The 26,803-nt window shown below is 50.8% G+C and overlaps 1 protein-coding gene across 1 annotated transcript in view; it reads left to right on the top strand.

Annotated features, from left to right (window-relative positions):
* Positions 1 to 26,803, top strand: part of DYNC1H1 (dynein cytoplasmic 1 heavy chain 1) — a 148,583-nt gene that overhangs the window by 49,087 nt on the left and 72,693 nt on the right. The window contains exons 23-40 of the mRNA XM_088475206.1: positions 75 to 248; positions 12,720 to 12,885; positions 12,991 to 13,179; positions 13,263 to 13,460; positions 13,538 to 13,820; positions 13,915 to 14,015; positions 14,207 to 14,366; positions 14,597 to 14,837; positions 15,529 to 15,712; positions 16,488 to 16,700; positions 16,794 to 17,032; positions 17,133 to 17,289; positions 18,426 to 18,653; positions 20,427 to 20,657; positions 20,737 to 20,877; positions 21,572 to 21,805; positions 21,893 to 22,099; positions 22,184 to 22,305. Coding sequence (XP_088331332.1) covers positions 75 to 248; positions 12,720 to 12,885; positions 12,991 to 13,179; positions 13,263 to 13,460; positions 13,538 to 13,820; positions 13,915 to 14,015; positions 14,207 to 14,366; positions 14,597 to 14,837; positions 15,529 to 15,712; positions 16,488 to 16,700; positions 16,794 to 17,032; positions 17,133 to 17,289; positions 18,426 to 18,653; positions 20,427 to 20,657; positions 20,737 to 20,877; positions 21,572 to 21,805; positions 21,893 to 22,099; positions 22,184 to 22,305 — 3,468 coding nt within the window. The remainder of the gene's footprint in view (positions 1 to 74; positions 249 to 12,719; positions 12,886 to 12,990; positions 13,180 to 13,262; positions 13,461 to 13,537; positions 13,821 to 13,914; positions 14,016 to 14,206; positions 14,367 to 14,596; positions 14,838 to 15,528; positions 15,713 to 16,487; positions 16,701 to 16,793; positions 17,033 to 17,132; positions 17,290 to 18,425; positions 18,654 to 20,426; positions 20,658 to 20,736; positions 20,878 to 21,571; positions 21,806 to 21,892; positions 22,100 to 22,183; positions 22,306 to 26,803) is intronic.

Below are 26,803 nucleotides of genomic sequence, written 5' to 3'. Positions count from 1 at the left end.
TATCTCGATTTATGCAGGTAAGACTCCTATCTATGCAGCCAAGTGCATACTGAGTCTCCTTCTCTGTCTAACAGCATCAGTACCGAATTTTTGTCCCTCATGAAGAAGGTCACAAAGTCTCCACTTGTCATGGACGTCCTGAATATCCAAGGAGTGCAGAGATCTCTGGAGAGACTGGCCGACTTACTGGGCAAAATCCAGAAAGCCCTGGGAGAGTATTTGGAGAGGGAACGTTCCTCGTTTCCACGGTAAGTCCTCAGATTGTTTTTAGATCAACTAAATTTTCAATTCAGGATTTCTTTGGTTTGATATTTTTTGTTACCCTTTTATAAATTGTGCATAAGATATAAAAGTAGTGTGCCGAGTATATAAGCTGAAGATTTGTTTTTCCCTTCGTGTGAGGGAAATGCTTCTCCTTGGGATAGTGTTGATGGGCACTTATAGGTTACGGTCTATGGAGACTGTGACTCTCCCCTCTCCAGACCCCTATCCAGCTCATTTTGTCTAGAGCAGGGGTTGGCAATGTTTTTGACTTTGGGTGCTAGACATTTACATTACAGGTCAAAGAGCCGCCGCTATTACAACATAGACCTTTACAAATGTAATTGATGGGCACTAATGATGTCAGTGGCTTCCTTGTCCTCGCTTTTTTAGATAATTTGTTGGCTGGAGATGACCATACTTCAATTCGTTTCTCACTGTTAGCAGGACTAATTGTAGCAGGGGTGATGTGATGGCATTTTGACCACAAGGTCTAGCTATTGTTCTCCAGAATCAGGCACCCTCAGGCATTCCTTTGTCCTTCAGTGTCACCTAGTTTTTCAGTTTCCTGTGATTGCTATCATACCACCAGAACATTCTCTGCATGTCGATGGATCTGCCATGGTGTTTTCCCCTAATACGGGACCTATGACACCAGGAATCGTTGTTTTTCCATCTGGGTTTAGTTGCTCTAACTTTTAAAAGTGGTGCGAGTTGAAAATGGGGGTTTCTGATGAGTTATTGAGGCCACGAGCTAGAATGCCTGTATTGATGAAGAATTAACATTTCAGTTTTGGAGGACATATGTCTCTAGATTGTGATATGTTTGCCTGGATGGTTTGTGTAACAGATTAAAATGAACTGGCTTAATGCACAAAGCTAAACCCTTTAGCAGACTACTTACAGAAGAGGGTGTCTTTCTCCCCAGCCTCTTTTACAGGGTGTGATTGATTTTGTGACCACCATATAGTCCTCCGGAAGTCCCTTGCGAATTGAATTTACAACCTCCTTTTAAACCCTTTTGTTTCTTACCTTCTGAATCTGTTTCTCTGTTATGTGGGACCCTGCAAAACCGTAGGGTATACTGATGCTGGAGGAGTCTTGGCACTAAAAAGTTTTAAGACCACTCAGACAACTCCTTCCCCTATACCCTGGGGGTAGGCCGTTTATACTACATTTGCAAAAGATAGAGGAGACAGAACAACCAGACACAACACATCCAGACTTGATGGGCAGCACAACCCAGGCAACCCACAAGCAAAGTTGGGATCCACCGAGAGACCTCTGTGTCCCCCATGGCATCAGAGAAACAGATTTATCAGGTAAGAACTAAAATATTTTCTCTATCAGCCATGGTAAAAACTGGAAAACCATGGAGACATCCCAAAGCTGTCTACTAAGGAAGCTGTCGAAGCTCCACGCCAAGCCGCCTAGGAGGTCCCGACCGCCTGGCTGGAATGATCTGTCACCGAAGTTGAGATCGGTAGGTTAGCCGATAAAGAAAAAAAAGCCTAGCAGATGACCTCCCTGATCCAGCGTCCAATTGTCTGTTTGGAAGTGGGCCACCCTCGTTTGACAATGGAGTATAAAACTGAGTCTGTGCAACGAAAATCTTTTTTATCTCAATCCTATATAAGTGCGAAGAGCTCACTACATCCATGGACTATAGAGATATCTGAGGGTGCCCCTTAACTTTAAAAGAAGGGACTTCAATCTCCTAATTAATATGGAAGAGTGAGATCACTTTTTGAAGCAAAGCTCGGGTAGTCCGCAGTACTGCCCGTTTAAAAATGTAGGAATGAAGATGTGTGTGTGGCAAGGCTCTCAACTCTGAGACCTGATGGGCTGAAGAAATCGCCAGAAGAAAATCTTATTAAAGTGTACTATTTCTACTTCAGGGTCCATAGGGGTCCACAGGGTGACCTTGGGGTATAACTGGATCCTCGGGCACCACAGAGTTAAATCTTTCAGCTGCTCCCAGGATGCACTTGGGTCCATCCTCCTCTATACCCCGCCCCCGAGCCACAGGCACCTCAGTTTAAGATGGTGTCCGGCCGGAGTCGGGTCACCCTGCGAGAGGGGGGGCTGCAGGAGCAGCCCCCTAAAGCTTTTAATTTTTATTTAACTTAGTTAAATTTATTTTTATTAAGTTTTTCTCCAGAGCGGAAGCGATGGGCTGTCTGTACAGACGCCCACGCTGCCGCTCCTTCTCCCTGCTGGCACCGCGACGCCAGCACTGAACTGGGGATCGCGGCGGGGGAAGCCAGAGTCTGTACTAGCCAGACTCTGGTTTCCCCCGGGACTGCTGCCGGAGACGCCGGGGAGATCCAGGTAAGCCGCGTATTGTGGGCTGTTGTCCAGCACACTGGTGAGTGCGCACGTTTTCTTCCTATGTCATAACTGTATATTTAATTATATAGTCGGTCATGTCTGAGGAGGAGATTGAGCACTCCGTGGCTCCGGTATTGTTCTCCTGCAGGCGCTGTTCTGCAGGAGTGGATAGGGAGGATTTGTCACTGGACGGCCTGTGCGGACGGTGCCAGGCGATCCCTGGTATGTCTAAACCTCCTATGTCGCAGGAGCCACCATGGGCGATGTTTTCCCAGGTGCTGGTGTCCATCACGGACCGTCTGTCGGTCCCGACTGCCGTCCCTACTAGGGCGTTACCCCAGCCTACCATCTCCCTTTCCCCGGGTGTCCCACAATTATTGCAGACTCCCCCGGGGTCTCAGCCTGTTGGTCCCTATGCGGGGTTGCCAATGTATATACAGTCCACCCCGGTGGCGCAGCAGGCTGTGGTGCCGTTTCAGGCTCCTGTGGCAGCTCCTCCACCCTGGGTAGATGCGCTTTCCCACACTGTCCAAGATTTGGCGGCAGCATCTTCGGCTTTTCAGTCGATGTTGCGCAGTGAGGTACCCTCCAGGGCGTCTAAACGCACAGTTATGGCGCAGGCTGCACATTTTTCGGACTCTGAGGGGTCCTCGGATGATGGCGAGGTGCAGGATGACTCAGCCTCAGATGCCTCAGTCCAGGAGGTAGACACTAAGTCTTCCATCAATGTGCGGGCTCTGGTTAGGGCGGTGCGGGCCATTCTTCTGATTGAGGATGAGGCTCCTGCTCCCATGTCCAGGTATCCTAGTTTTAAAAAAAGCTAAGGTTACTTCTGCAGCGTTCCCTTTGTTTGATCAGTTGACGGATCAGATGGCGGTGGCCTGGCAGACGCCCAGTAAGCGATTCCTGCCACAGAAGCGGTTGGCGTCCATTATCCGTTTCCGGAGGTACATTGTAAGAAATGGGAAACTCCGCCTGTGGTTGATTCCCATGTAACACGCCTCATCAGGAGTGCTACTTTGCCATTGCAGTCTATATCCTCGCTGAAGGATCCTACGGACAGGAAGGTGGAGACTTGTCTAAAGTCTATTTATTCTCTCTCAGGGGCTGTAGCCCGGCCGTCCATGGCCATCTCCTGGGTGGCCAAGGCCATTGAGGGTTGGGCCAACGCCTTGGAGGATACGTTTACGGATGAAGCTCCGGATGTCCAGAGGGCGTTGTTAGGACAGATGAGAGATGCCGCTTCCTACATTGGAGAAGCATCTTTGGATGCTAGCTTGCTGACCTCTAGGGTTTCGGCGGCAGCAGTGTCTGCTTGCAGATCCTTGTGGTTGAGGTCTTGGAGAGCAGACGCTGATTCAAAGAAAGGCTTGGAGGCTTTACCTTTTAATGGAGAATTACTATTTGGTCCGGACCTGGACAAAATAGTAGATACCCTGGCAAAATCCAAGTCAGCCTTCCTCCCTTCAGCTACGACACCTGCTAAGGTCCGGAGCTCGGTCTTTCGCTCCTTTCGGGTTCAGGGCAAGGCAAAAGGTCAGTCCTTCCCAAGGCAGTCCGCAACCAAGACCGCCTCAAAGCCAAAGAAGCAAGCCTGGAGTGCTAGGCGCCCTTCCTCCAAGCAAGAAGATAAGCCTTCGGCATGATGGGGTGGGCCTCCCTCTGGGGGACCCCAGAGTGGGAGGCCGACTTCTTCAATTCGCCCAGTGCTGGCACAATACCACCACGGATGCCTGGGTGCGAGAAGTGGTCTCCCAGGGGTACGCCCTGTCTTTTCGGCACAGGCCGCCTCGCCAGTTTTTTTTGCACGAGTCCTTCTCAGGACAAAACCAAGGCCTTGCAGGTTCAGGAAGCCATAGAGGCCTTGCTGACGGCGGGGGTCATTATACCCGTACCACAGTCTCAACGTGGGAGTATTACTCTACGCTGTTTCTGGTGCAGAAACCCAATGGTTCTCATCACCCCATCCTCAATTTGAAGTCCCTGAACAGATTTCTCAGGGTTCCCAAATTCAGGATGGAAACTTTGCATTCCATAATTATGGCGATGGAACCGGGGGTATATATAGTCTCCCTGGATATCCAGGACACCTACCTCCATGTGCCTATAGCAACATCGCACCAACGGTTTCTGCGGTTTGCTATTCTCCACAACCACTACCAATTCAGGGCTCTACCCTTTGGCCTCTCCACGGCACCAAGGGTATTTACCAAGGTGATGGCGGTCATGGCGGCTCACCTTCGGAGCCAGGGGATACGGTTGCTACGACCTCCTCTTGCTGGCAAGCTCCCCGGAGGTACTGATCCAGCATCTCCACCTGACGGTCGCTTGTCTACAGGCGCACGGGTGGTTGATCAACTGGAAGAAGTCCTCCCTCATCCCATCACAGCGGATTGTTCATTTGGGGGCCCTTCGGGAATCTCGTCAGCAACGGATTTTTCTGACTCCAGAGAAGGTCTCCTCCTTACAGCTGCGGATTCACAGTTGTCTGAGCAGGGGCAGAGTGTCAGTGCACTCAGCGATGAGAGTTTTGGGGTCCATGGTGTCGGCATTCGACATGGTGGAGTTTGCCCAGTTCCATTCCAGGCCCCTGCAGGGGCTGATTCTTTCGGAATGGAACGGATTGCCACACAAGATCCGCTCTCAGATGCTGGTGTTGTCTTCGGAGGTGCGTCTGTCCCTGACCTGGTGGCTACAGACGGCTCATCTCCTCGAGGGGCGCCCCTTTTGGATCCCGGAGTGGGTTCTGCTCATGACAGATGCTAGTCTCCGGGGTTGGGGGGCGGTGACAGGCTCCTTGTCACTTCAGGGTTGTTGGTTGGCGGAGAAAGCGATTCTTCCCATCAACATCCTGGAACTGCGGGCAGTGTACAGAGCCCTGCAGTCGTCCGGCACCGCTCTTCACAGAAGGGCCGTTCAGGTGCAGTCGGACAACGCCACCACGGTGGCGTACATCAATCACCAGGGAGGGACTCGCAGTCGAGCTGCGATGTCGGAGGTTTCCCGCATCCTGGCTTGGGCGAAGCGATATCTTCCAGCTCTCTCGGCAGTCTTCATCCCGGGAGTCCTCAACTGGGAGGCGGACTTCCTCAGCCGTTACGACGTGCATCCCGGGGAATGGTCGCTTCATCCAGAGGTATTCCAACTACTCGTGGACAAGTGGGGGCTGCCGGAACTGGACCTGATGACGTCCCGTCACAATCACAAGCTGCCCGTATGCGGGTCAAGGACAAGGGACACAGGCGCAAGTCTAATAGACGCGCTGTCGGTGAAATGGTTGTTTCGCCTGGCTTACTTGTTCCCGCCGATATCTCTGCTGCCTCGGGTCCTGCGCAAGTTCAAGCAGGACGGAGGCACACTGATCCTGGTGGCCCCAGCGTGGCCCAGAAGGCCGTGGTACTCCGATCTGCAGAGCCTGTCCATCGACGTTCCGTACCTCCTACCTCAACGACGGGACTTGTTGTCACAGGGTCCCTGTCTTCGCCCGGATCTGGGTCGACTATCTTTGACGGCGTGGCTCTTGAGACAGCCGTCCTGAGGTCTCGGGGCTTTTCTAGCTCCGTTATCACTACTATGCTGAGGGCGCGCAAGCCTGCTTCCGCGAGGATCTACCACAGAGTGTGGCACACTTACTTTCAGTGGTGCGAGGCCAAAAGATATGATCCCCAGGTGTTCCGGGTTTTGCGTATTCTGGCTTTCCTTCAGTCGGGTTTGGATTTAGGATTACGTCTTTCCTCACTGACGGTGCACGTGTCTGCTCTGTCGGTGTGGTTCCAGCGCAGGATTGCTACTATGCCGGACGTACACACCTTTTTCCAGGGTGTTTTAAGAATCCAGCCTCCCTTTGTGCCACCTGTGGCCCCGTGGGATTTGCCGGTGGTTCTTCGGGCCTTACAGGGTCCTCCTTTTGAGCCCTTGGAGTCAGTGGAGCTCAAGTTTCGGATTTGGGGGCACTTTCCTGTCCCCCTTTTCTGGTTTTTCATCAGGACAGAGCGGTGCTTCGCACTCGTCCTGATTTCCTGCCTAAGGTGGTTTCCAGGTTCCACATTAATCAGGAAATTGTTGTACCAGCCTTTCAGTCGCCTGATTTTTCGGCTGGGGAGGCTTCCTTAGACGTTGTCCGTGCACTCCATGTTTATGTGGACAGGACTAGTTCTGTGAGGAAGTCTGATTCATTGTTTGTCCTCTTCGGTTTTCACAAGAGGGGTTGGCCTGCCAACAAACAGACTCTAGCCCGTTGGCTTCGTTCTGTTATTATTGAGGCTTATATGCAGGAGGGTTTACCTGTTCCAGCCTCTGTTAAGGCTCATTCCACTCGGTCTGTGGGCCCTTCTTGGGCTGCTAGCCGTGGCGCCTCTGCTGTTCAGCTGTGTAAGGCGGCCACCTGGTCTTCCATTCAGACCTTTTTGAGGTTCTATGCATTTGACACCTTTGCCTCTCGGGATGCATCCTTTGGGCGCCGGGTTCTCCTATCAGCACAGGAGCGTCCCCGCCCTTAGTTGGGCTGCTTTGGGACATCCCCAAGGTCACCCTGTGGACCCCTATGGACCCTGAAGTAGAAAACAAGAGATATGGTAAGAACTTACCTTTGTCATCTCTGTTTCTACGAAGTCCATAGGGTCCACAGGGCACCCGCCCTGACGCACCTGGCTTCATATGGGCTCTGTGACTGGTCACCGGTTTTCCGTCTCCCATTTTTGTGAGTATGGTTCTTGTGTGTTCCAGTCTTCCTTCTCTCGTTTCGTCTCCTCCTCCGGCCTGGGCTGCTTACCAACTGAGGTGCCTGTGGCTCGGGGGCGGGGTATAGAGGAGGATGGACCCAAGTGCATTCTGGGAGCAGCTGAAAGCTTTAACTCCGTGGTGCCCGAGGATCCAGGATCCAGCTATACCCCAAGGTCACCCTATGGACTTTGTAGAAACAGAGATAACAAAGGTAAGTTCTTACCATATCCCTTATTTTTCGATTCTTCGACTCCAAAGCTGCAAAAGGAGGATGTTGAAGAACCTGGAGGACAAGTTCCAGAGAGCGACCACGGTGGTTCATAAAGGGGTTGGATGTGGAGTATCACTTGAAGGAAGGACCGCTAACTGTAGATATAATCAGAAGTCTGAAATCTCTGGAAATAATTGGAAAGCAAAGACCTGAACACCCAGGGATGATGGACAAAGGCCCAAATTTAACCCTGTCTGTAAGAAGGACACAATTTTAGAGAAGTTTGCCTCCCAGACACACTGATATGCTATAGCCGAAACAGCTCTCCTAACACAAAGCATAGTGCCGACCTATAAACCCCTGGCTTCAGAAGGGCTGTCTCAATAGCCACTCCGTCAAAGCCAATCGAAGATCCTGATGGAGGAAAGGGCTTTGCAAGAGAAAGTTCGGCTGGAGGATGTTCCAGCAGAGCTCCCGACGCCCCAGTGCAGCGGACAGCAAGGAGCTACTGCATCCGGGACTCGTGTCCCGGACTGCAGGGCTTAGTGGCCACCCGCTGGGAGACCGGGACAGCCGGCTCCCAGTGTAGCGTGGCAGATGGGGACAGAACGCCGCTGCAGCGGGACAAGCTCGTCCCGGACTGCAGGGCTAAGTGACGCACAGCTGGAGCTGACCGCTGGGGACCGGGAGCATCACTCCCGGCGCTCCAGCTCCATGGCCAAGTGGCTGCACGCTGGGGGACAGGGAAAGCCAACTCCCCGGACCCCCAGCGCTGTGCGCCATCAACAGGGGAGAGCCCCAGCAGTCCCAGACTGCAGGGCTAGTGGAGCCCAGCGTTGAGCGCTGGGCACAGCATAAAAGCACACCAGCACACATTTAAAATAAATATGTTTTTAAAATGGCTTGTGCAGCACTGACCCAGGACCAGGGAGGTCCTGGGCTACAGTGCTGCAGTGTGTACCGGCCTGATGCAGGGCACAGGCTTGGTGTATACTGTATGAAAAAAAAACCCAATGCATTTTAAATGTATATATTTAAATTGTTTGTAAAGTGTATCATTTAAAGTAAATTGCACTTACCTGTGGTCTGTGAAGCTCCAGGGGGATCCGGAGCTCTCTGTGGGCTGCTGGAATAAAATGTTCTCCTATGCAGCCTCATGTCTGGAAGTGGTATGAGGGGGTGCACAGGAAGCTGGCTAATGCAGCCAGCTAAGTGGGTTTAGGGAGCTTCAAATCGCTTCCTTTCCATGGTCAGGAAACCGTGCCCGGGGACCCTGCTTGCCCACCTCTGGAGCTCAGATTCAGGCAGAGGTAGGCAGCTTGGTCCCTTAGCAGATTCCTGGAAGTAGGGTTTTGGAGGGAAACATTCCCCCGGCCCTAGACGAGCTGACTCCTGGGTGGTGACCAAACACCAGGTAGGCTCAGGGAAGTGACCACTCCCCCCTGTCCATAGGGGACAATGTTAAATGTGCATGTGGCTAGCACATGCACAGGTCATGCACTTATGATGACTGGTTGGAAACCACAAGGTGGGCTTACCCCATGCGGAAATGTGTATTAGAGTGGCATAAAAGGAGGCTTCGTGCCTGGTAAATTTGTACATCTTTGAAAACCCTGTGTGGAGAAGAATTGCTGTAACATCTTATGTATGCTGATTATTCCCCTTCAATCCGAAGGGAGGGTCTTTTTCAAGACTTTGAGCAATAAACATCTTGCCTGACTTCAATTGTATCTCAATCCTGCGACCATCAGAATTGTACCAAACGCTATTCCGTTCTCCGGTTGTTCTGGGTAAGAGCTCCGTGTCTCCAAGTTCAAGCCCTCTGCCAAGCTACCGTGCAGACCTGGTCCATTGCGAGGGATCAGGAGGAATCAGCCGACATCAATCGGGGGGTGTGGCCGCAGCTAGTCAAACGCATACGCAGCAAAAGCTGTTCCAGGTGCCGAGGTAGGAGCCTGAGGATAACGTAAAAAGCTGTTCCAAACGCCGATGGTAGAGTTTGGTGGCAGCATCTTTACACGCCCACGGCACAGTGGGCGGAGTCAGTGACAGGCGGTCACTGACGGTGAGTGGGGAGTCCAAAAGCACTAACCCGTGACCAGGACCGGCCTAGGCGAAAGGCGTCCGGTCACACCCGTCTATGGATGTGAGGCAGACCTGTGGTGAACAATCGACTGGGAGGCAACTTCTTGAAAGTTTGGGTGTAGCCACTTTTCACAATTCCTGGCACCCAAGAGTCTTCCACCTTTCATTGCAGAACAACTGAAGATGAACTCCTACCGTGGGAGCCCCCAGGTGTGATTACAGACAGTCATGCCAACCTGGGAGCAGGTTTGCAACCTGCCCAGGACTATCTCCGTTTAGCTTTTGCACCTCGAGAGGATGAACCCTGACCTTGAAAAGAGGGCTTAGTTTTTGGAGCCGTGGATGATAAAAACGCAGACTTAGAGGCTACAACAGAAGCAATAAGTTTGTCCAGTTGAGGACCAGAGAGCACCCCATGATGGGGAGAGATTCAAGAACATTTTGGATTCTGCGTCTGCCTGCCATGTGTGGAGCCAGAGAGATGTCTGGCTGCTGAAGCATCTGGCCAAAAGAAGACTAGAGTCCAAGGCACCTCACCTAGATAAGCAGACGCCTCCCGGACTTTTTCCACAGTGGATAACCATTCAGAGTGGATGCACCTGTGTGAAAGCAATTGTACAAGGAGTTCGCCCACCTTTCTAAAGCCAAGGCTAGTGTCTGTCGCACGGATGCACCAGCTACTGAGAAAATTGCCTTAAGAAAAACCTAGATCTTCCCATCAGTGGGTTCCTTGAGTGAAGCCACGTTAGGCACAGGTAATATGGTAGCCTTAGTACAATCTAGCAATGGGGGCATCCACCTGGGGGTGGTGGAGGAATTTTCATATAGTTTTCTCAGAATGAAACTGGTAAAAAGACAGAAAATGCTTAGTGATCTGGACCACTTATTCGAGTCAGTCCAAGTTTTGGTGAGGAGATTCGCCAGCTGTGCAGACGAAGGGTAAGTTATTGCTTCCTTTTTTTTGCATTTAAATAAGTATAAATCCTGAGGAGTATCCTTTTTGAAGGAGTGTCGTCTGAATCATTAATCAGCAGCTTGGATCTAACCGCAGTTATTAAGGCCGCCCTCATTCATTGGCCTGGAATTAACTTTTTTCTGCAGGGATGACTTATCTAGATCTGAATATTTGTGAAAATCATCCTCCGCTGACTAGGAGACTTCAGAGTCTGACTCGTAACCTGACTGAAGTAGAGTAGGCAGGGGACGCATAGGAGGGCGTTGAGGAGCTACAGTGTGACCCCCACACCGAGAGAGGAATATGCCGCTCCAAGGAATGCCATTTACTAGCCCTCCCGACACTTCAGTCGCGGCCGCAGCTCTCTGCCCGCTCCTGAGTCTGCGTGGGCTGAGCTGAACAGAGCTCTGCCCATATATGACAACGGGTGGGGTCGGGAGTGCAAAAAAAAATAAAGTTAAACTCCCCTGCAGGACCAGCTGAAAAAAAAATGTGCCTGTCCTGGTAAAGGGGAGAAGGAGCCTGAGCTGTCTCAAACTTAAAATTTTTTAGTGCTCGGACTCCTCCAACACCAGTATACTAAATAGTTTTCCAGTGTCCCCAATGGATCAAAGAGAAATGGTGGATGTTAAGTTTGTCAAGTAGAAACGCTTTTTCCCCTGGCTATTTCCAGTTCTAACCAAAGCCCAGCGTTTGTTATGGGGAAAGCCAATCAAGATTCAATCTGACAACCTCTTGATGGTAGCGTATTTAAATCTTCAAGGGCATGAAGAGTGCCTACGGAGACAAGATTATGTACTGGTCAGAAATGCGTATTCCATCTCTCACAGCTGTGTACGTCCGGGGAGGGAGGTATCACCACCCAGGGAAGTGGTCTCTACATCTGGAGGTGTTTCTGCTCTTGGTGGATCAGTGAGGTCTTTCATCCACAGACCTCATGGCATCTCGGGACAATGACCAGGTTTATTTTTATTGTTCTCAGACCAATGACCCAGGAGCTCTCCTGATGGACACCTCAGTTGCTTTGTGACCATTTTCCTCTCATGTACTTGTTGCCTCCCATAGCTCTGCTTCCAAAAGTTTTATAAGCATGAAGAGAGAAAAGACCAAGGTGATTTTGGTAACTCCAGATTGACCAAGTAGGTCATGGTATTCGGATCTTCCCAGTCTGCTGGAGACTTCTCTTTTCCGACTTCCTCTTCATCCTGATCTTCTATTCAGGAACCTTTCTGACACCCTGCTTTAAGTTTGGCTTTGACACGGTTACTGATGAAACCGACCTCCTGAAGGTAAAGGGCTTTTCTGAGAGTGTTGTTCGAACTAATTCAGCCAAGCACGATCATAAGGTCTGGTGGCCCTATATGCGTCGGTGTGACAGCTGTACGTTCCCTACTTCTGCCGTTCGTTTGTCGGAGTTTATTTTCATATGATTCCTACTTTGAAGGTACAAATATCTACTTTGTCAAGACATCTGGTGCTTCTTCCTGAATTTGACTTTTTTTTTCTACATGGGGTCTTTCATGTTCCTCCAGTCGCTCTCTGGGACCTTAACCTGGTCTTTAGTCTATTGCAGTTGGAACCTTTGAGCTTTTGGAGTCTAATTTAAAATATTTAAATTGGATAAACGTGCCTTTTTTCCAGGGTAATTCAGATCCCAGAGGTGGTTTTATTCACTTAATGTTGTACAAGCCCTTTAGAGCTATGTACATCGCACAGCCCAGGTGTGAAGGACAGACAGTTTGTCTTGTATGATGCGCCCAAGAGAGGATGCTCAGCCTCCAACCAATCCAGCTTCCTTGCTGCTGGTAAACTAGTTCCTTCCTGTGTCACAGCTCTTCCACAAGGTTCGTGGTGTCGTCTTGGGTGGCAGGACAGGAGGCTGAACAGCTGCGCACAGCAGCCACCTGGTAGTCAGTGCACACTTTTTTTTTTGTCATTTTATATTTTGCGCCTAGGGATGCAGGATTTGGGTGTAAGGTACTTTGCTCTGCTTCAGCCAACCCCCCTCTCATGAGGACAGCTTTAGGACATTTCCAGTGTCCACCAAAACAATGGACACTCAGTAGTAGACTTGCTGTGACATGACCTGTAGAATTACACTGAAATGATTATATTTAATTTGCAGAGTTTCTTTTTTTTGTTGTTCTTGTCTAGATTCTACTTTGTGGGTGATGAAGACCTGCTGGAAATAATTGGAAACAGCAAAAATGTAGCCAAATTGCAGAAGCACTTCAAGAAAATGTTTGCTGGTGTCTCCAGCATCATATTAAATGAGGACAGCTCTGTTGTCTTGGGAATCTCTTCAAGAGAAGGAGAGGAGGTAAATTCATCTGGACTAGAAGTAGAACCCTCCACTAGTTTGTACAAATCAATATCTGAGCAGGTTTTCTGATGGCTGCATAACTCAGTTGTTGGTTCTCTACAGGTGATCTTCAAGACCCCAGTGTCCATCACAGAACATCCAAAGATCAATGAATGGCTCACTCTGGTGGAGAAGGAAATGAGAGTGACATTGGCAAAGTTGTTGGCTGAATCCGTCACTGAAGTGGAGATCTTTGGGAAGTCCACAGCCATTGATTCTGCCACTTACATCTCATGGATTGATAAGTACCAGGCACGTCTCACTTGTAATTCATTTTAGGGATTGTTGTATTTTATGGTTGCTTGACAATGGCTGTGTTTTCTCCTTGTATGTAGGCTCAGCTCGTGGTCTTGTCGGCTCAGATTGCCTGGTCCGAGAACGTGGAATCCGCTCTCAACAGCGTGTCTGAAGGTGGAGGAGATTCCAGCCCCTTGCAGTCTGTGTTGACCAATGTGAAGGCTACGCTCAATGTCTTGGCAGACTCCGTTTTGATGGAGCAGCCGCCTTTGCGCAGGAGGAAGCTTGAGCACTTGGTAAAGGCCCATTTAATCTGTTTTGTTTAAAGCCAATGTGTTAGATCATTTTTATAAGATTACATGTGATCCCACAGATCACCGAACTGGTGCACCAAAGGGATGTCACGAGATCTCTCGTGAAACTCCGGGTTGACAACCCCAAGTCCTTTGAGTGGCTGAGTCAGATGAGGTTCTACTTCGATCCCAAACAGACGGATGTTCTGCAGCAGCTCTCCATCCAGATGGCAAATGCCAAATTCAATTACGGCTTTGAGTACCTGGGTGTCCAGGATAAACTTGTACAAACACCTCTTACTGATCGCTGCTACCTGACTATGACCCAGGCTCTAGAAGCAAGGCTTGGAGGGTCACCTTTTGGTACGTATGGTTTTTCATGCAGTAGAAGGATTAAAATGGTATTATCTTTTATGTGCAGTGTATAACTATTGATGAACCACTGTCTTGTAAACAGGCCCTGCAGGTACTGGAAAAACAGAGTCTGTCAAAGCCCTTGGACACCAGCTTGGACGCTTTGTGCTGGTTTTCAATTGTGATGAAACATTTGACTTCCAGGTAGGAAAGCGGGGAAAGCAATTGGGGGTGGGGAGCTATTTACACTGCATTTTCCAACTTGCCAGGGTTCTCCTCCAATCTGTTTTCTATATTAAGTGCCAACCATTAATCTAGAACTATCACATTTTAATGCCAGAATGATGCCTTACCTGTGTTTTCATAATTGCACCCCTTCCTCCTCTCATTTTCAGGCTATGGGCCGTATTTTTGTGGGTCTGTGTCAGGTCGGAGCTTGGGGCTGTTTTGATGAGTTTAACAGATTGGAGGAACGCATGTTGTCCGCAGTTTCTCAGCAAGTGCAGTGTATCCAGGAGGCTCTGCGAGAACACTCTAATCCAAACCGAGACAGAAGTAAGAGCCCCTAAAGCTGCCTGTTACTCCTGTAACACTTATAACTGGTTACATTTTTCTTTGATGCCTGTTGCAGAACCTTATTTGTTATCATCTGTAAGCATTGGAGAGTAGCAGCTGTGTGTGGTGTACGGGGCTGTGTGTGGGGTACATGATCGGTTTTACATGCTCTGTGTTGCTGTGTCTGCCTTTATGGTGTCTGTAGATTACTGTGTTCTGCAATGTTTCAGCTCTCACGGTAACATGCGAGCTGCTGAATAAGCAGGTGAAGGTCAGCCCCGACATGGCAATCTTCATCACCATGAACCCTGGTTACGCCGGAAGATCGAACCTCCCAGATAACTTGAAGAAGTTGTTCCGCAGCTTGGCCATGACCAAGCCAGATCGCCAGCTGATCGCCCAGGTCATGCTGTACTCCCAAGGCTTCCGGACGGCGGAAGTGCTGGCCAACAAAATCGTGCCATTCTTCAAGTAAGCAAACATGGGCTTGCCCCTCATTATAAGGATATTATCGGAAGGAGTATTGAGGGGCTGCATAGCGGAAGGAATAATGGGGGATGGCATAGCGGGAGGAGTGATGGGGGGACGGCATAGCGGGAGGAGTGATGGGGGGACGGCATAGCGGGAGGAGTGATGGGGGGACGGCATAGCGGAAGGAATGATGGGGACGGCATAGCGGGAGGAGTGATGGGGGGGACGGCATAGCGGGAGGAGTGATGGGGGGACGGCATAGCGGGAGGAGTGATGGGGGGGACGGCATAGCGGGAGGAGCGATGGGGGGGCGGCATAGCGGGAGGAGCGATGGGGGGGGCGGCATAGCGGGAGGAGCGATGGGGGGGGCGGCATAGCGGGAGGAGCGATGGGGGGGCGGCATAGCGGGAGGAGCGATGGGGGGGGCGGCATAGCGGGAGGAGCGATGGGGGGGGGCGGCATAGCGGGAGGAGCGATGGGGGGGACGGCATAGCGGGAGGAGCGATGGAGGGGACGGCATAGCGGGAGGAGCGATGGGGGGACGGCATAGCGGGAGGAGCGATGGGGACGGCATAGCGGGAGGAGCGATGGGGGGCTGCGGCATATTGAACGTAGCAGTTGATGGGTACAGGGGATTGAGCTGTAACTGCAGTCACTATACTGACCCTTTCCACCTGTGGTTTGTTTGCAGGTTGTGTGATGAGCAGCTTTCATCTCAGAGTCACTACGACTTTGGTCTGCGAGCTCTGAAGAGTGTTCTCGTGAGTGCTGGCAATGTCAAGCGAGAGCGCATTCAGAAGATCAAAAAAGAGAAGGAGGAACGTGGAGAAGCTGCTGTTGAAGGAGAAGTTGCGGAGAATCTGCCCGAACAAGAAGTATGATAATACAACTCTCCCTTTTTCTACTGCAGGGTCCATAGGGTATCCACAGGATACCTTGGTGTATAGGCGATGGCAGTTGTCATCGGGCACCACATAGGTAAATCTTTTGTCCCAGGATGGTATACACAGTGCTGGCACTTTACGAGTTATGAAGTCTGAACTACGTTTAGTTAAAGTGCCTGTGGGAGCCGGGTGTTTTTTAATCAGGCTTCCGGGCAGCCACATATTTCAGTGTATATGTCTATGCCACAGCTTATGCCCTATGCCTCCATCCTGGGGTGACAGTCATTATGGTATCTGAGCTCCGCTTACAAGCAGTTAGTTTTCTGGCTGTAGACCTACCTCATGTCTTGTTGAGGTCTCTCTTCTACGTGCAGCACAGGTCTACTTGTTCCATTACCTTAGAGCTCCCCTCCCTTGAGGACTGCCTTGAGACGTCCCCAGTGTCCCCCAGGATGAAGGAGATAACAGGATTTTTGAATTTACCAGTAAAATATATTTCTCAGAATCCACGGGGGACACTGGTTGCCCTTCCTGTGCCCTGAGTGTTTGGTCTGGTTTCGCCCTGTAGTTCTTTGAGGGCGGCCTGTTGTCCGGTTTAGTTTCTCCTCTCTGGCTTGTCTTGAGCACTTTGCTAACATCTGTGTGCTTTCTGAGGCTGGACTGAGCAATGTCTTAAAGTGCCGGACTCCTCCCCCACTGCCGGTTTCCCAGTATACTCCAGTGCTCCTCGTGGATTCAGAGAAATGGATCCTGTTTTCTTTTGCAGATTTTGATCCAAAGTGTCTGCGAGACCATGGTGCCCAAGCTGGTTGCAGAAGATATCCCGCTGCTGTTTTCTCTGCTGTCTGATGTGTTCCCTGGTGTCCAGTACCACCGTGGTGAAATGACTGCACTTCGAGAGGAACTGAAGAAGGTCTGTCAGGAGATGTATTTGACTTACGGCGATGGAGAGGAAGTCGGTGGCATGTGGGTGGAGAAGGTAAGATTTCCCTATATGTTCTTGTAAGAAGATCATGTTACTTGTTAAGCATATTTGTGTGTGTGTGTATATATAATAATATTTTTTGTGTAGGTTCTTCAACTCTACCAGATCACCCAAATCAACCATGGCCTGATGATGGTAGGTCCCTCTGGCAGTGGCAAGACCATGGCATGGAGAGTGTTGCTGAAAGCCTTGGAAAGATTGGAAGGAGTTGAAGGCGTTTCTCACATCATTGATCCCAAAGCGATTAGCAAAGACCATCTGTACGGCACCCTGGATCCCAACACCAGGGAATGGACAGATGGGTTGTTCACCCACGTTCTCCGAAAGTGAATATCTTTTTTTTTATACAATGTATTTAGTAAGCAGACGTGTCGCACCCAATGAGTTTACATCTGCAATTGCCCTGTAAATGTTTCATTCATGCAGGATTATTGACAATGTCCGAGGAGAGCTTCACAAGCGTCAATGGATCATCTTCGATGGTGATGTGGATCCCGAATGGGTTGAGAACTTGAACTCTGTCTTGGATGATAACAAACTCCTCACACTTCCCAATGGAGAGCGTCTCAGCCTCCCACCAAATGTAAGCACTGGAGCCATCAGTATATTTTACTTTTTTTTTAGCTCCACTCAAAAGTAAGGATACATCTTCTCCAGAATTCCGTTTGCCCAGTTCTAGTAGTGTGTTTTTATGTTTGTGGGGTTTAAGCAAAATTTGGGTTCTTACAAAGTCTTAAGATTTGGTTAAACTGTTCTTCACAATAATTTTTGATTTTTGTGCACAAGGACAAAGATTGTTTTTACAAGTCCAAAATCTTAATATATAGATGTGAAAATGTACATGGGGAGATTATCCCTGGCACAGGACCGCTAAATGTACATGGGAAGATTATCCCTGGCACAGGATGGGTATATGTACATGGGGGGATTATCCCTGGCACAGGACCGCTATATGTACATGGGGAGATTATCCCTGGCACAGGACCGCTAAATGTACATGGGAAGATTATCCCTGGCACAGGATGGGTATATGTACATGGGAAGATTATCCCTGGCACAGGACGGGTATATGTACATGGGGAGATTATCCCTGGCACGGGACAGCTATATGTACATGGGGAGATTATCCCTGGAACGGGACAGCTATATGTACATGGGGAGATTATCCCTGGCACAGGACCGCTAAATGTACATGGGGGGGATTATCCCTGGCACAGGATGGGTATGTGCACATGGGGAGATTCTCTGGCACAGGACGGGTATATGTATATGTGGAGATTATCCCTGGCACAGGACGGGTATATGTACATGGGGAGATTATTCCTGGCATAGGACAGCTAAATGTACATGGGAAGATTATCCCTGGCACAGGATGGGTATATGTACATGGGGAGATTATCCCTGGCACTGGACGGGTATATGTACATGGGGGGGATTATCCCTGTCACAGGACGGGTATGTGCACATGGGGGGGATTATCCCTGGCACAGGACGGGTATGTGCACATGGGGGTTTATCCCTGACACAGGACGGGTATGTGCACATGGGGAGATTATCCCTGGCACAGGATGGGTATATGTACATGGGAGGGATTATCCCTGGCACAGGACGGGTATATGTACATGGGGGGGATTATCCCTGGCTCAGGACGGGTATATGTACCCTGGAGCTATTCTTGTGGAGTGTTGGCGCTTAGTTATTATCTTTCTCTTACTGTAGGTGCGCATCATGTTTGAAGTCCAGGACTTGAAGTACGCGACATTGGCGACTGTGTCCAGATGTGGCATGGTGTGGTTCAGCGAGGATGTCCTGAGCACAGACATGATCTTCAACAATTTCCTTGCCCGCATTCGCAGTATCCCACTTGATGAAGGTGAAGATGAAGCGCAGCGTATGAGGAAGGGCAAAGAAGATGAGGGGGAGGAATCTGCGTCTCCGATGCTCCAGGTACATACGCGGGGATATCTACACGTATTCTCTATGAGCCATGGGGGGTGCAGCTGGTGCTGGAGCAGTCTGGGCAGGTAGTTTTTCTTAGTGCCCAAAGCTGCTGGGCATGTGTTTTTTCATCTGCTTTCGCAGCTGGAATTGTTTTTCTCTGTACTGTGCTGGTGGCGGAGCTGATGCTTGCCAATGCTCCGGTCAGGCGATTGTTCTGGGCTTTGGCGGGCACAGAACTTTCACTACCAACAGCTGCTCTGCCCACGCAGAGAAGACACCCGGAGCTAACTGGGGCAGGTAAGGGTACGGAAGTGGCACTGGTCCCCCCCCTCCTTGTTGGGGCCACCGGGAATTATTTAACAGGGTGCTGCTATTCTGCCGTGTTTAGCATTGGTTATTTGGCCTGGCGGGCAAGGCTTTAACCTGTTCCCTCCTCCCCCACCCCTTTTAGGCACGCTCCCTTACTGGCAGCTATCCAGCTATCTCTGACCCCATCACTGATTAGCTATACACAGTCACTCTCTGACCTCATCACTGATTAGCTATACACAGTCACTCTCTGACCTTATCACTGATTAGCTATACACAGTCACTCTCTGACCCCATCACTGATTAGCTATACACCGTCACTCTCTGACCCCATCACTGATTAGCTATACACCGTCACTCTCTGACCCCATCACTGATTAGCTATACACAGTCACTCTGACCCCATCACTGATTAGCTATACACAGTCACTCTCTGACCCCATCACTGATTAGCTATACACCGTCACTCTCTGACCCCATCACTGATTAGCTATACACCGTCACTCTCTGACCTTATCACTGATTAGCTATACACCGTCACTCTGACCCCATCACTGATTAGCTATACACAGTCACTCTCTGACCTCATCACTGATTAGCTATACACAGTCACTCTCTGACCTCATCACTGATTAGCTATACACCGTCACTCTCTGACCCCATCACTGATTAGCTATACACCGTCACTCTCTGACCCCATCACTGATTAGCTATACACCGTCACTCTCTGACCCCATCACTGATTAGCTATACACAGTCACTCTCTGACCCCATCACTGATTAGCTATACACAGTCACTCTCTGACCTCATCACTGATTAGCTATACACCGTCACTCTCTGACCCCATCACTGATTAGCTATACACCGTCACTCTCTGACCCCATCACTGATTAGCTATACACCGTCACTCTCTGACCCCATCACTGATTAGCTATACACCGTCACTCTCTGACCCCATCACTGATTAGCTATACACCGTCACTCTCTGACCCCATCACTGATTAGCTATACACCGTCACTCTCTGACCCCATCACTGATTAGCTATACACCGTCACTCTCTGACCTCATCACTGATTAGCTATACACAGTCACTCTCTGACTTCATCACTGATTAGCTATACACAGTCACTCTCTGACCTCATCACTGATTAGCTATACAGTCACTCTCTGACCTCATCACTGATTAGCTATACACAGTCACTCTCTGACCTCATCACTGATTAGCTATACACAGTCACTCTCTGACCTCATCACTGATTAGCTATACACCGTCACTCTCTGACCCCCATCACTGATTAGCTATACACCGTCACTCTCTGACCTCCTAGTGAGGAGAGTGACTGACGCCGCACCAGCGCCCAAGGTTGCCTACCCCGAGCTTAGCCTGTAGTACAGAGCAGGAGATATCGGTTACTGTGACCGTTTTCTATGCTCTGTTGTTCATAAGTGTTTCTGGATGTCTGATTAGATCCAGCGAGATGCAGCGACTGTCCTGCAGCCGTACTTCACATCCAGTGGGCTGGTGATCAAGGCTCTGGAACATGCCTTCAAGCTAGAGCACATTATGGACCTGACCCGCCTGCGTTGCCTGGGTTCCCTCTTCTCCATGCTGCACCAGGCATGCCGCAACATTGCGCAGTACGATGCCAACCACCCTGACTTTCAAATGCAGTCTGACCAGCTGGAGCGGTATATACAGGTAATCTGCCCCAGACGACGTACAGCTGCAGGTAACCACTCTGCGCTATTACCATGCTAATTACACTTTCCTGTTACAGCGCTACCTCATTTATGCCATACTCTGGTCCTTCTCTGGAGACGGTCGTCTGAAAATGAGGGCAGAGCTCGGGGAGTACATCAGGAGGGTAACTACGATCCCGCTGCCGACAACACCCAACATCCCCATTATTGACTACGAGGTAAAGAAACCTGTCCTGTTACAATACTTCCTTATTGGTTTAAAAGCATGGAGTATGGTAATGTATATGCACACTGTATTAGGCACAATTCTAGATAAGTCCTACAAGTTATATACTGTAGTGCAACTTTGGTTCATTTGTGGGGTGTGGGTCCCCCTGGATTGCGTTGGTTAATCTCTCAGGGCACCGCATTATAACACATTTTCCTTTATAACACATTTTAACCCTTCACTGTGTGTGTTTAATATATATGTACTTCACTTTTTTATTTTCATTCTTTATATGCAGCTGCTCCTAACTATCTCTTTACACTGCACTTTTCTTACTATGGTGGTGCCCTGGGGCGGCTTGGTTGGGCCAGTGTTGGGGGGTCCTGCGCTCTGGATTTGAACCTTAGTATGTGAGGGACCTACCCAAAAGAGGTTACCTGGATATGGTGGGTGGGCCCATAACCTTGGCCATGATTATGCTAAAAATCTCTATTGATTGCAAAATGTTATTGCTTTTATATATATATATATATATATATATATATTATTAATAAATTGGAGTTGTGCAACTGAGATTTGTCTGTTTCTGTGCTTGTTACAATACTTGCTCTTACGTTTATTTCTGGGCATTGTTATAATTTATATGGTGCTAGCATCTGCCACGTTACCGCTGTTTGCTGGATCCGCTCTCTGTTACTCCTCAGGTCTCCATTAGTGGGGAGTGGGTGCCGTGGCAGTGCAAAGTGCCTCAGATTGAAGTTGAAACTCACAAAGTTGCAGCGCCCGATGTTGTGGTGCCCACTCTGGATACCGTGCGGCACGAGGCTCTTCTCTACACATGGCTGGCAGAACACAAACCCCTGGTGCTCTGTGGCCCTCCCGGCTCTGGGAAAACCATGACCCTGTTCAGCGCTCTGCGGGCGCTCCCTGACATGGAGGTAGGCGCTGCCCTTGGTTTTCCTGTGTGTGTGGCTGCTAGTGGTTATGTCATTGCCTCATCCCCTCATTACTGTCCTCTCCTATAGGTGGTAGGCCTGAACTTCTCTAGTGCCACCACCCCAGAGCTGCTGCTGAAGACGTTCGATCACTACTGTGAGTACCGCCGCACGCCCAACGGTGTGGTCCTGGCGCCGGTGCAGCTCGGGAAGTGGCTGGTGCTGTTCTGTGACGAAATCAACTTGCCGGATATGGACAAATACGGTACCCAGAGAGTCATCTCTTTCATCAGACAGGTGGGAAATGCTGTGACTCCTTGTTACATTGTTACATGGCACAAAAGCCTCAGGAAAGGTAATCCTCATGTATTGTTACTTTAGATGGTGGAACACGGAGGCTTTTACAGGACGTCTGATCAAACATGGGTGAAGCTGGAAAGAATTCAGTTTGTTGGTGCTTGCAACCCACCTACAGACCCCGGAAGAAAGCCCCTGTCCCACAGGTACCTGTTATTTCACCTGAGTGTAAGAATGACTGCTTTTCACTCTGCTTTGTATGAAATACAGAGATACTGTAGTTAGATGTGTCAATATAGGATATATATAATATAACATGTTAGGTCTGTAAACAACAGCAAAACACTCTTTAGATAAAAGAAAACATATTTCTACTTCAGGGTCCATAGGGGGTCCACAGGGTTGACCTTGGGGTATAGCTGGATCTGGATCCACGGGCACCACGCAGTTAAAGCTTTGCTGCTCCCAGGATGCACTTGGGTCCGTCCTCCTCTATACCCCGGCCACAGGCACCTCAGTTTTAGTTGGTGCCCGGCCGGAGTCGGGTCACCCTGTCGCAGTGGGGCTGCAGGAGCAGCCCCTAAGCTTTATTTTAAAAGAGAAATTTTTTATTTTTTTCTACTTTTTTTTTTACACTGTTAGAGCGGCAGCATCAGACTGTCCTTTAGGACGTCCACGCTGCCGCTCCTTCTCCCCGCTGGCGCCGCGACGCCAGTACAGCTCTGGGGATCGCGGCGGGACCCCAGAGCCTGTACTAGCCGGGCTCTGGGGACTCCCTTGACTGCTGCCTGACGCGACGGGGATCAGGTAAGCCGCGGGTCGCCGCGTGCGGCGGCCCGCGGATACTTCAATGCAGTCAGGAGCTTCCGGTCTCTGGGGACAGACCGGAGGCGCTAGCGGCGGCGGCGGGCTCCCCCTCAATTGAGGAATACCCCGCGTGTACGCTAGACCACCAGGGTATCAGGCTGGTAGCGGGACCGGCAACCCGGGGGTAAATTGCTAGCCAGGGGAGGCAGCCTTCCCTGTCTAGCGGCTCCTCCCCTCAGCTCAGCGCGCCTTTCAACTAGGAGTCTGGCGTCGCTGAGCTGCTCTTATCTCTCGGCCACTCCTCCTCTGAGGTCTCCGGCGGCCATCTTTACTGGCACATCGCAGACTCCCAGGCGGTATCAAGTGGACCGGTCCCCCTGTGTACCTCTCCCCTGCTAAAGGACAGTGTACACAGCGCTATAGCCCTCCCAGACACTGAATCTGGGCGGTTGATTGTAGCGGAAGGTGCAGTGAGTACTAACTTTTCTGCATTGTATGTGACTATTGCTAGTGCTGCCTGTCTGTGACTTATTCTCCTTACTGTCAGCTTATAACTATCCCTTTCCTTCTCCTACGGCCCGGCAGGTGTGTGGGGGAAGGGCTTTTTTCTGAGACCCTCACTTATATAAAACACGTATTTGTGGGGTCAGTCACATACTGTTGTGTGCTACACAGTACCATATCTGGGCTGTTGTGTCGCATACTGGTGAGTGCGCGGGTGTTAAAACCGTAATTCCTCTGGTGATACCTGTTTCTTGTGATTTACGGTATCATGTCTGATGAGGAGACTGAGCGCTCTGTGGCTCCTGTGCTATTTTCCTGCAGACGCTGTGCTGCTGGAGTTGATGGGGAGGACTTATCTCAGGATGGTCTGTGCGGGCGGTGCCAGCTGGTACCGGGCCCCTCCAACCCCCCTGTATCACAGGACCCTCCTTGGGCGATGTTTTCACAGGTGCTGGCGTCTATTGCGGACCGGTTATCGGTCCCATCAGTGGTCCCTTCTAGGGCGTTACCGCAGCCCACCATCCCCCATTCCCCGAGGGTTCCACAAATGTTGCGGTCTTCCCCCGGGGCCCAGACTGTGGGTCCTTACTCGGGACTGCCTGTGTATGTGCAGTCTTCCCCAGGGACGCGTCAGTCTGTAGTGCCTTTGCAGAGTTTTGCTCCGACGACTCCTCCGCCTTGGGTGGAAGTTCTATCCAGCTCCGTACAGAGTCTGGCGGCTTCATCCTCGGCGTTTCAGTCCATGTTGCAAGGTGATGTGCCACCAAGGGTGTCTAAACGTCCGGTTGTGAGTTCACTAGCTGCGCAGTTGTCGGACTCGGAAGTGTCCTCAGATGATGGAGAAATCCATGAGGACTCTGACTCTGATGTCATGGGGCAGGAGGTGGAAGCTAAGTCCTCCATTAATGTTCCAGCCTTAGTTAGGGCGGTGCGGGCTATCCTACATGTTGAGGATGATGCGCCGGCTCCTAGGTCGAAGTTTCCTAATTTTAAAAAGGCCAAGGTGACCTCAACTGTGTTCCCCCTGTCTGATCAATTATCGGATCATATGGCGGCGGCCTGGCAATTACCTAGTAAGAGGTTCCATCCACAGAAAAGGTTGGCGGCGAACTATCCTTTTCCTGAAGCTCATTGCAGGAAATGGGAAACTCCGCCGGCGGTGGATTCCCACGTTACCCGCTTGATCAAAAGCGCGACGCTGCCATTGCCGTCTATCTCCTCTTTGAAGGATCCCACGGACAGGAAGGTGGAGACTTGTTTAAAGTCCATTTATTCTCTTTCCGGGGCGGTGGCTCTTCCGTCCATGGCTATCTCCTGGGTGGCTAAAGCCATTGAGGCATGGGCCAATGCCTTGGAGTATACCTTTCCTGATGAGGCTCCGGATATCCAGAGAGCGTTAGTGGGACAGATGCGGGATGCAGCTTCCTATATTGGGGAAGCGTCTTTGGATGCCAGCCTGCTCACTTCTAGGGTGTCGGCTGCAGCGTTGTCTGCTCGGCGCTCCCTGTGGCTGAGGTCCTGGAGGGCTGATGCAGATTCAAAAAAGGGTCTGGAGGCCTTGCCTTTTAATGGTGATTTACTATTTGGTCCGGATTTGGACAGAATAGTGGATACTTTGGCTAAGTCCAAGTCGGCTTTTCTCCCTTCGGCCTCTGCGCCGGTTAAAGTGAGGAGCTCTGCCTTTCGGTCCTTTCGGGTTCAGGGTAAGGCCAAGGGCCAGTCCTTCCCGAGACATTCGGCGACCAAGGCCGCACCCAAGCCCAAGAAGCAGGCATGGAGTGCTCAGCGCCCTTCTTCCAAGCAGGAGGATAAGCCTGCTGCCTGATGGGACGGGCCTCTCTCTGGGGGACCCCAGAGTGGGAGGCCGACTTCTCCAATTCGCCCAGTGTTGGCACAATACCACCACGGATGCCTGGGTTCGAGAAGTAGTCTCTCAGGGGTACGCCCTGTCTTTTCGGTTCAGGCCGCCCCACCAGTTTTTCTGTACGAGTCCTTCTCTGGACAAGACCAAAGCTGGTCAGATTCAGGTAGCTATAGAATCCTTGCTACAAGCAGGGGTCATTGTTCCCGTTCCGCAGTCTCAGCGCGGGACGGGGTACTATTCTACTCTGTTTCTGGTACAGAAACCCAATGGTTCTCATCGCCCTATCCTGAATTTGAAGTCTCTGAACAGATACCTCAGAGTTCCCAGGTTCAGGATGGAAACGTTACGTTCCATCATTCTGGCGATGGAACCCGGGGATTATATGGTCTCCCTCGATATCCAGGACGCCTATCTCCATGTGCCCATAGCACCGGCACATCAGCGGTATCTGAGGTTTGCTATCCTGAACCATCACTACCAATTTCGGGCGTTGCCTTTTGGCCTTTCCACGGCTCCGAGGGTCTTCACCAAGGTGATGGCGGTTATGGCTGCCCACCTTCGGGGTCAGGGTCTACATCTGTTGCCGTACCTGGACGATCTTCTGCTGCTGGCGAGCTCCCCGGAGGTGCTTCTTCGACATCTCCACCTGACCATTGCTTGTCTTCAAGCACACGGGTGGTTGATAAACTGGAAGAAGTCCTCCCTGATTCCATCACAGCGGATGGTTCATTTGGGAGCCCTGCTGGATTCTCGTCAGCAGCGGATTTTCCTGACTCCAGAGAAGGTCTCCTCCCTGCAGCTGCGGATACACAGTTGCCTGAGCAGTTGCCGCCTGTCGGTCCATTCAGCTATGAGAGTTCTGGGGTCCATGGTGTCGACATTCGACATGGTGGAATTTGCCCAGTTCCATTCCCGGCCCCTGCAGGGGCTGATTCTATCGGAATGGAACGGGTTACCTCACCGGATCCGCTCTCAGATGCTGGTGTTGTCCGCGGAGGTTCGGCAGTCTTTGGCTTGGTGGCTTCAGACGGTGCATCTGGTCGAGGGGCGCCCCTTTTGGATCCCGGACTGGGTCCAGCTCACGACGGATGCCAGTCTTCGGGGTTGGGGGGCAGTGACCGGCTCATTATCGCTTCAGGGTCGTTGGTCCGCGGAAGAAGCACTTCTCCCCATCAACATCCTGGAACTGTGGGCTGTGTACAGGGCCCTGCAGTCGTCCGGCCCCGCTCTTCACGGAAGGGCGGTTCAGGTGCAGTCCGACAACGCCACCACGGTGGCGTACATCAACCACCAAGGGGGAACTCGCAGTCGGGCAGCAATGTCGGAGGTGTCTCGCATTCTTGCTTGGGCGGAGTGTCACGTTCCAGCGATCTCGGCAGTCTTCATTCCCGGAGTCCTCAATTGGGAGGCGGACTTCCTCAGCCGTCACGATGTGCATCCCGGGGAACGGTCGCTTCACCCAGAGGTGTTTCAGCTACTCGTGGACAGGTGGGGGCTGCCGGAGCTGGACTTGATGGAATCCCGTCACA

Source organism: Taudactylus pleione, unplaced genomic scaffold, assembly GCF_031769625.1.
Source record: "Taudactylus pleione unplaced genomic scaffold, aTauple2 ptg000166l, whole genome shotgun sequence".
Taxonomy (NCBI): domain Eukaryota; kingdom Metazoa; phylum Chordata; class Amphibia; order Anura; family Myobatrachidae; genus Taudactylus; species Taudactylus pleione.
This window is presented reverse-complemented; position numbering and strand designations above follow the sequence as displayed.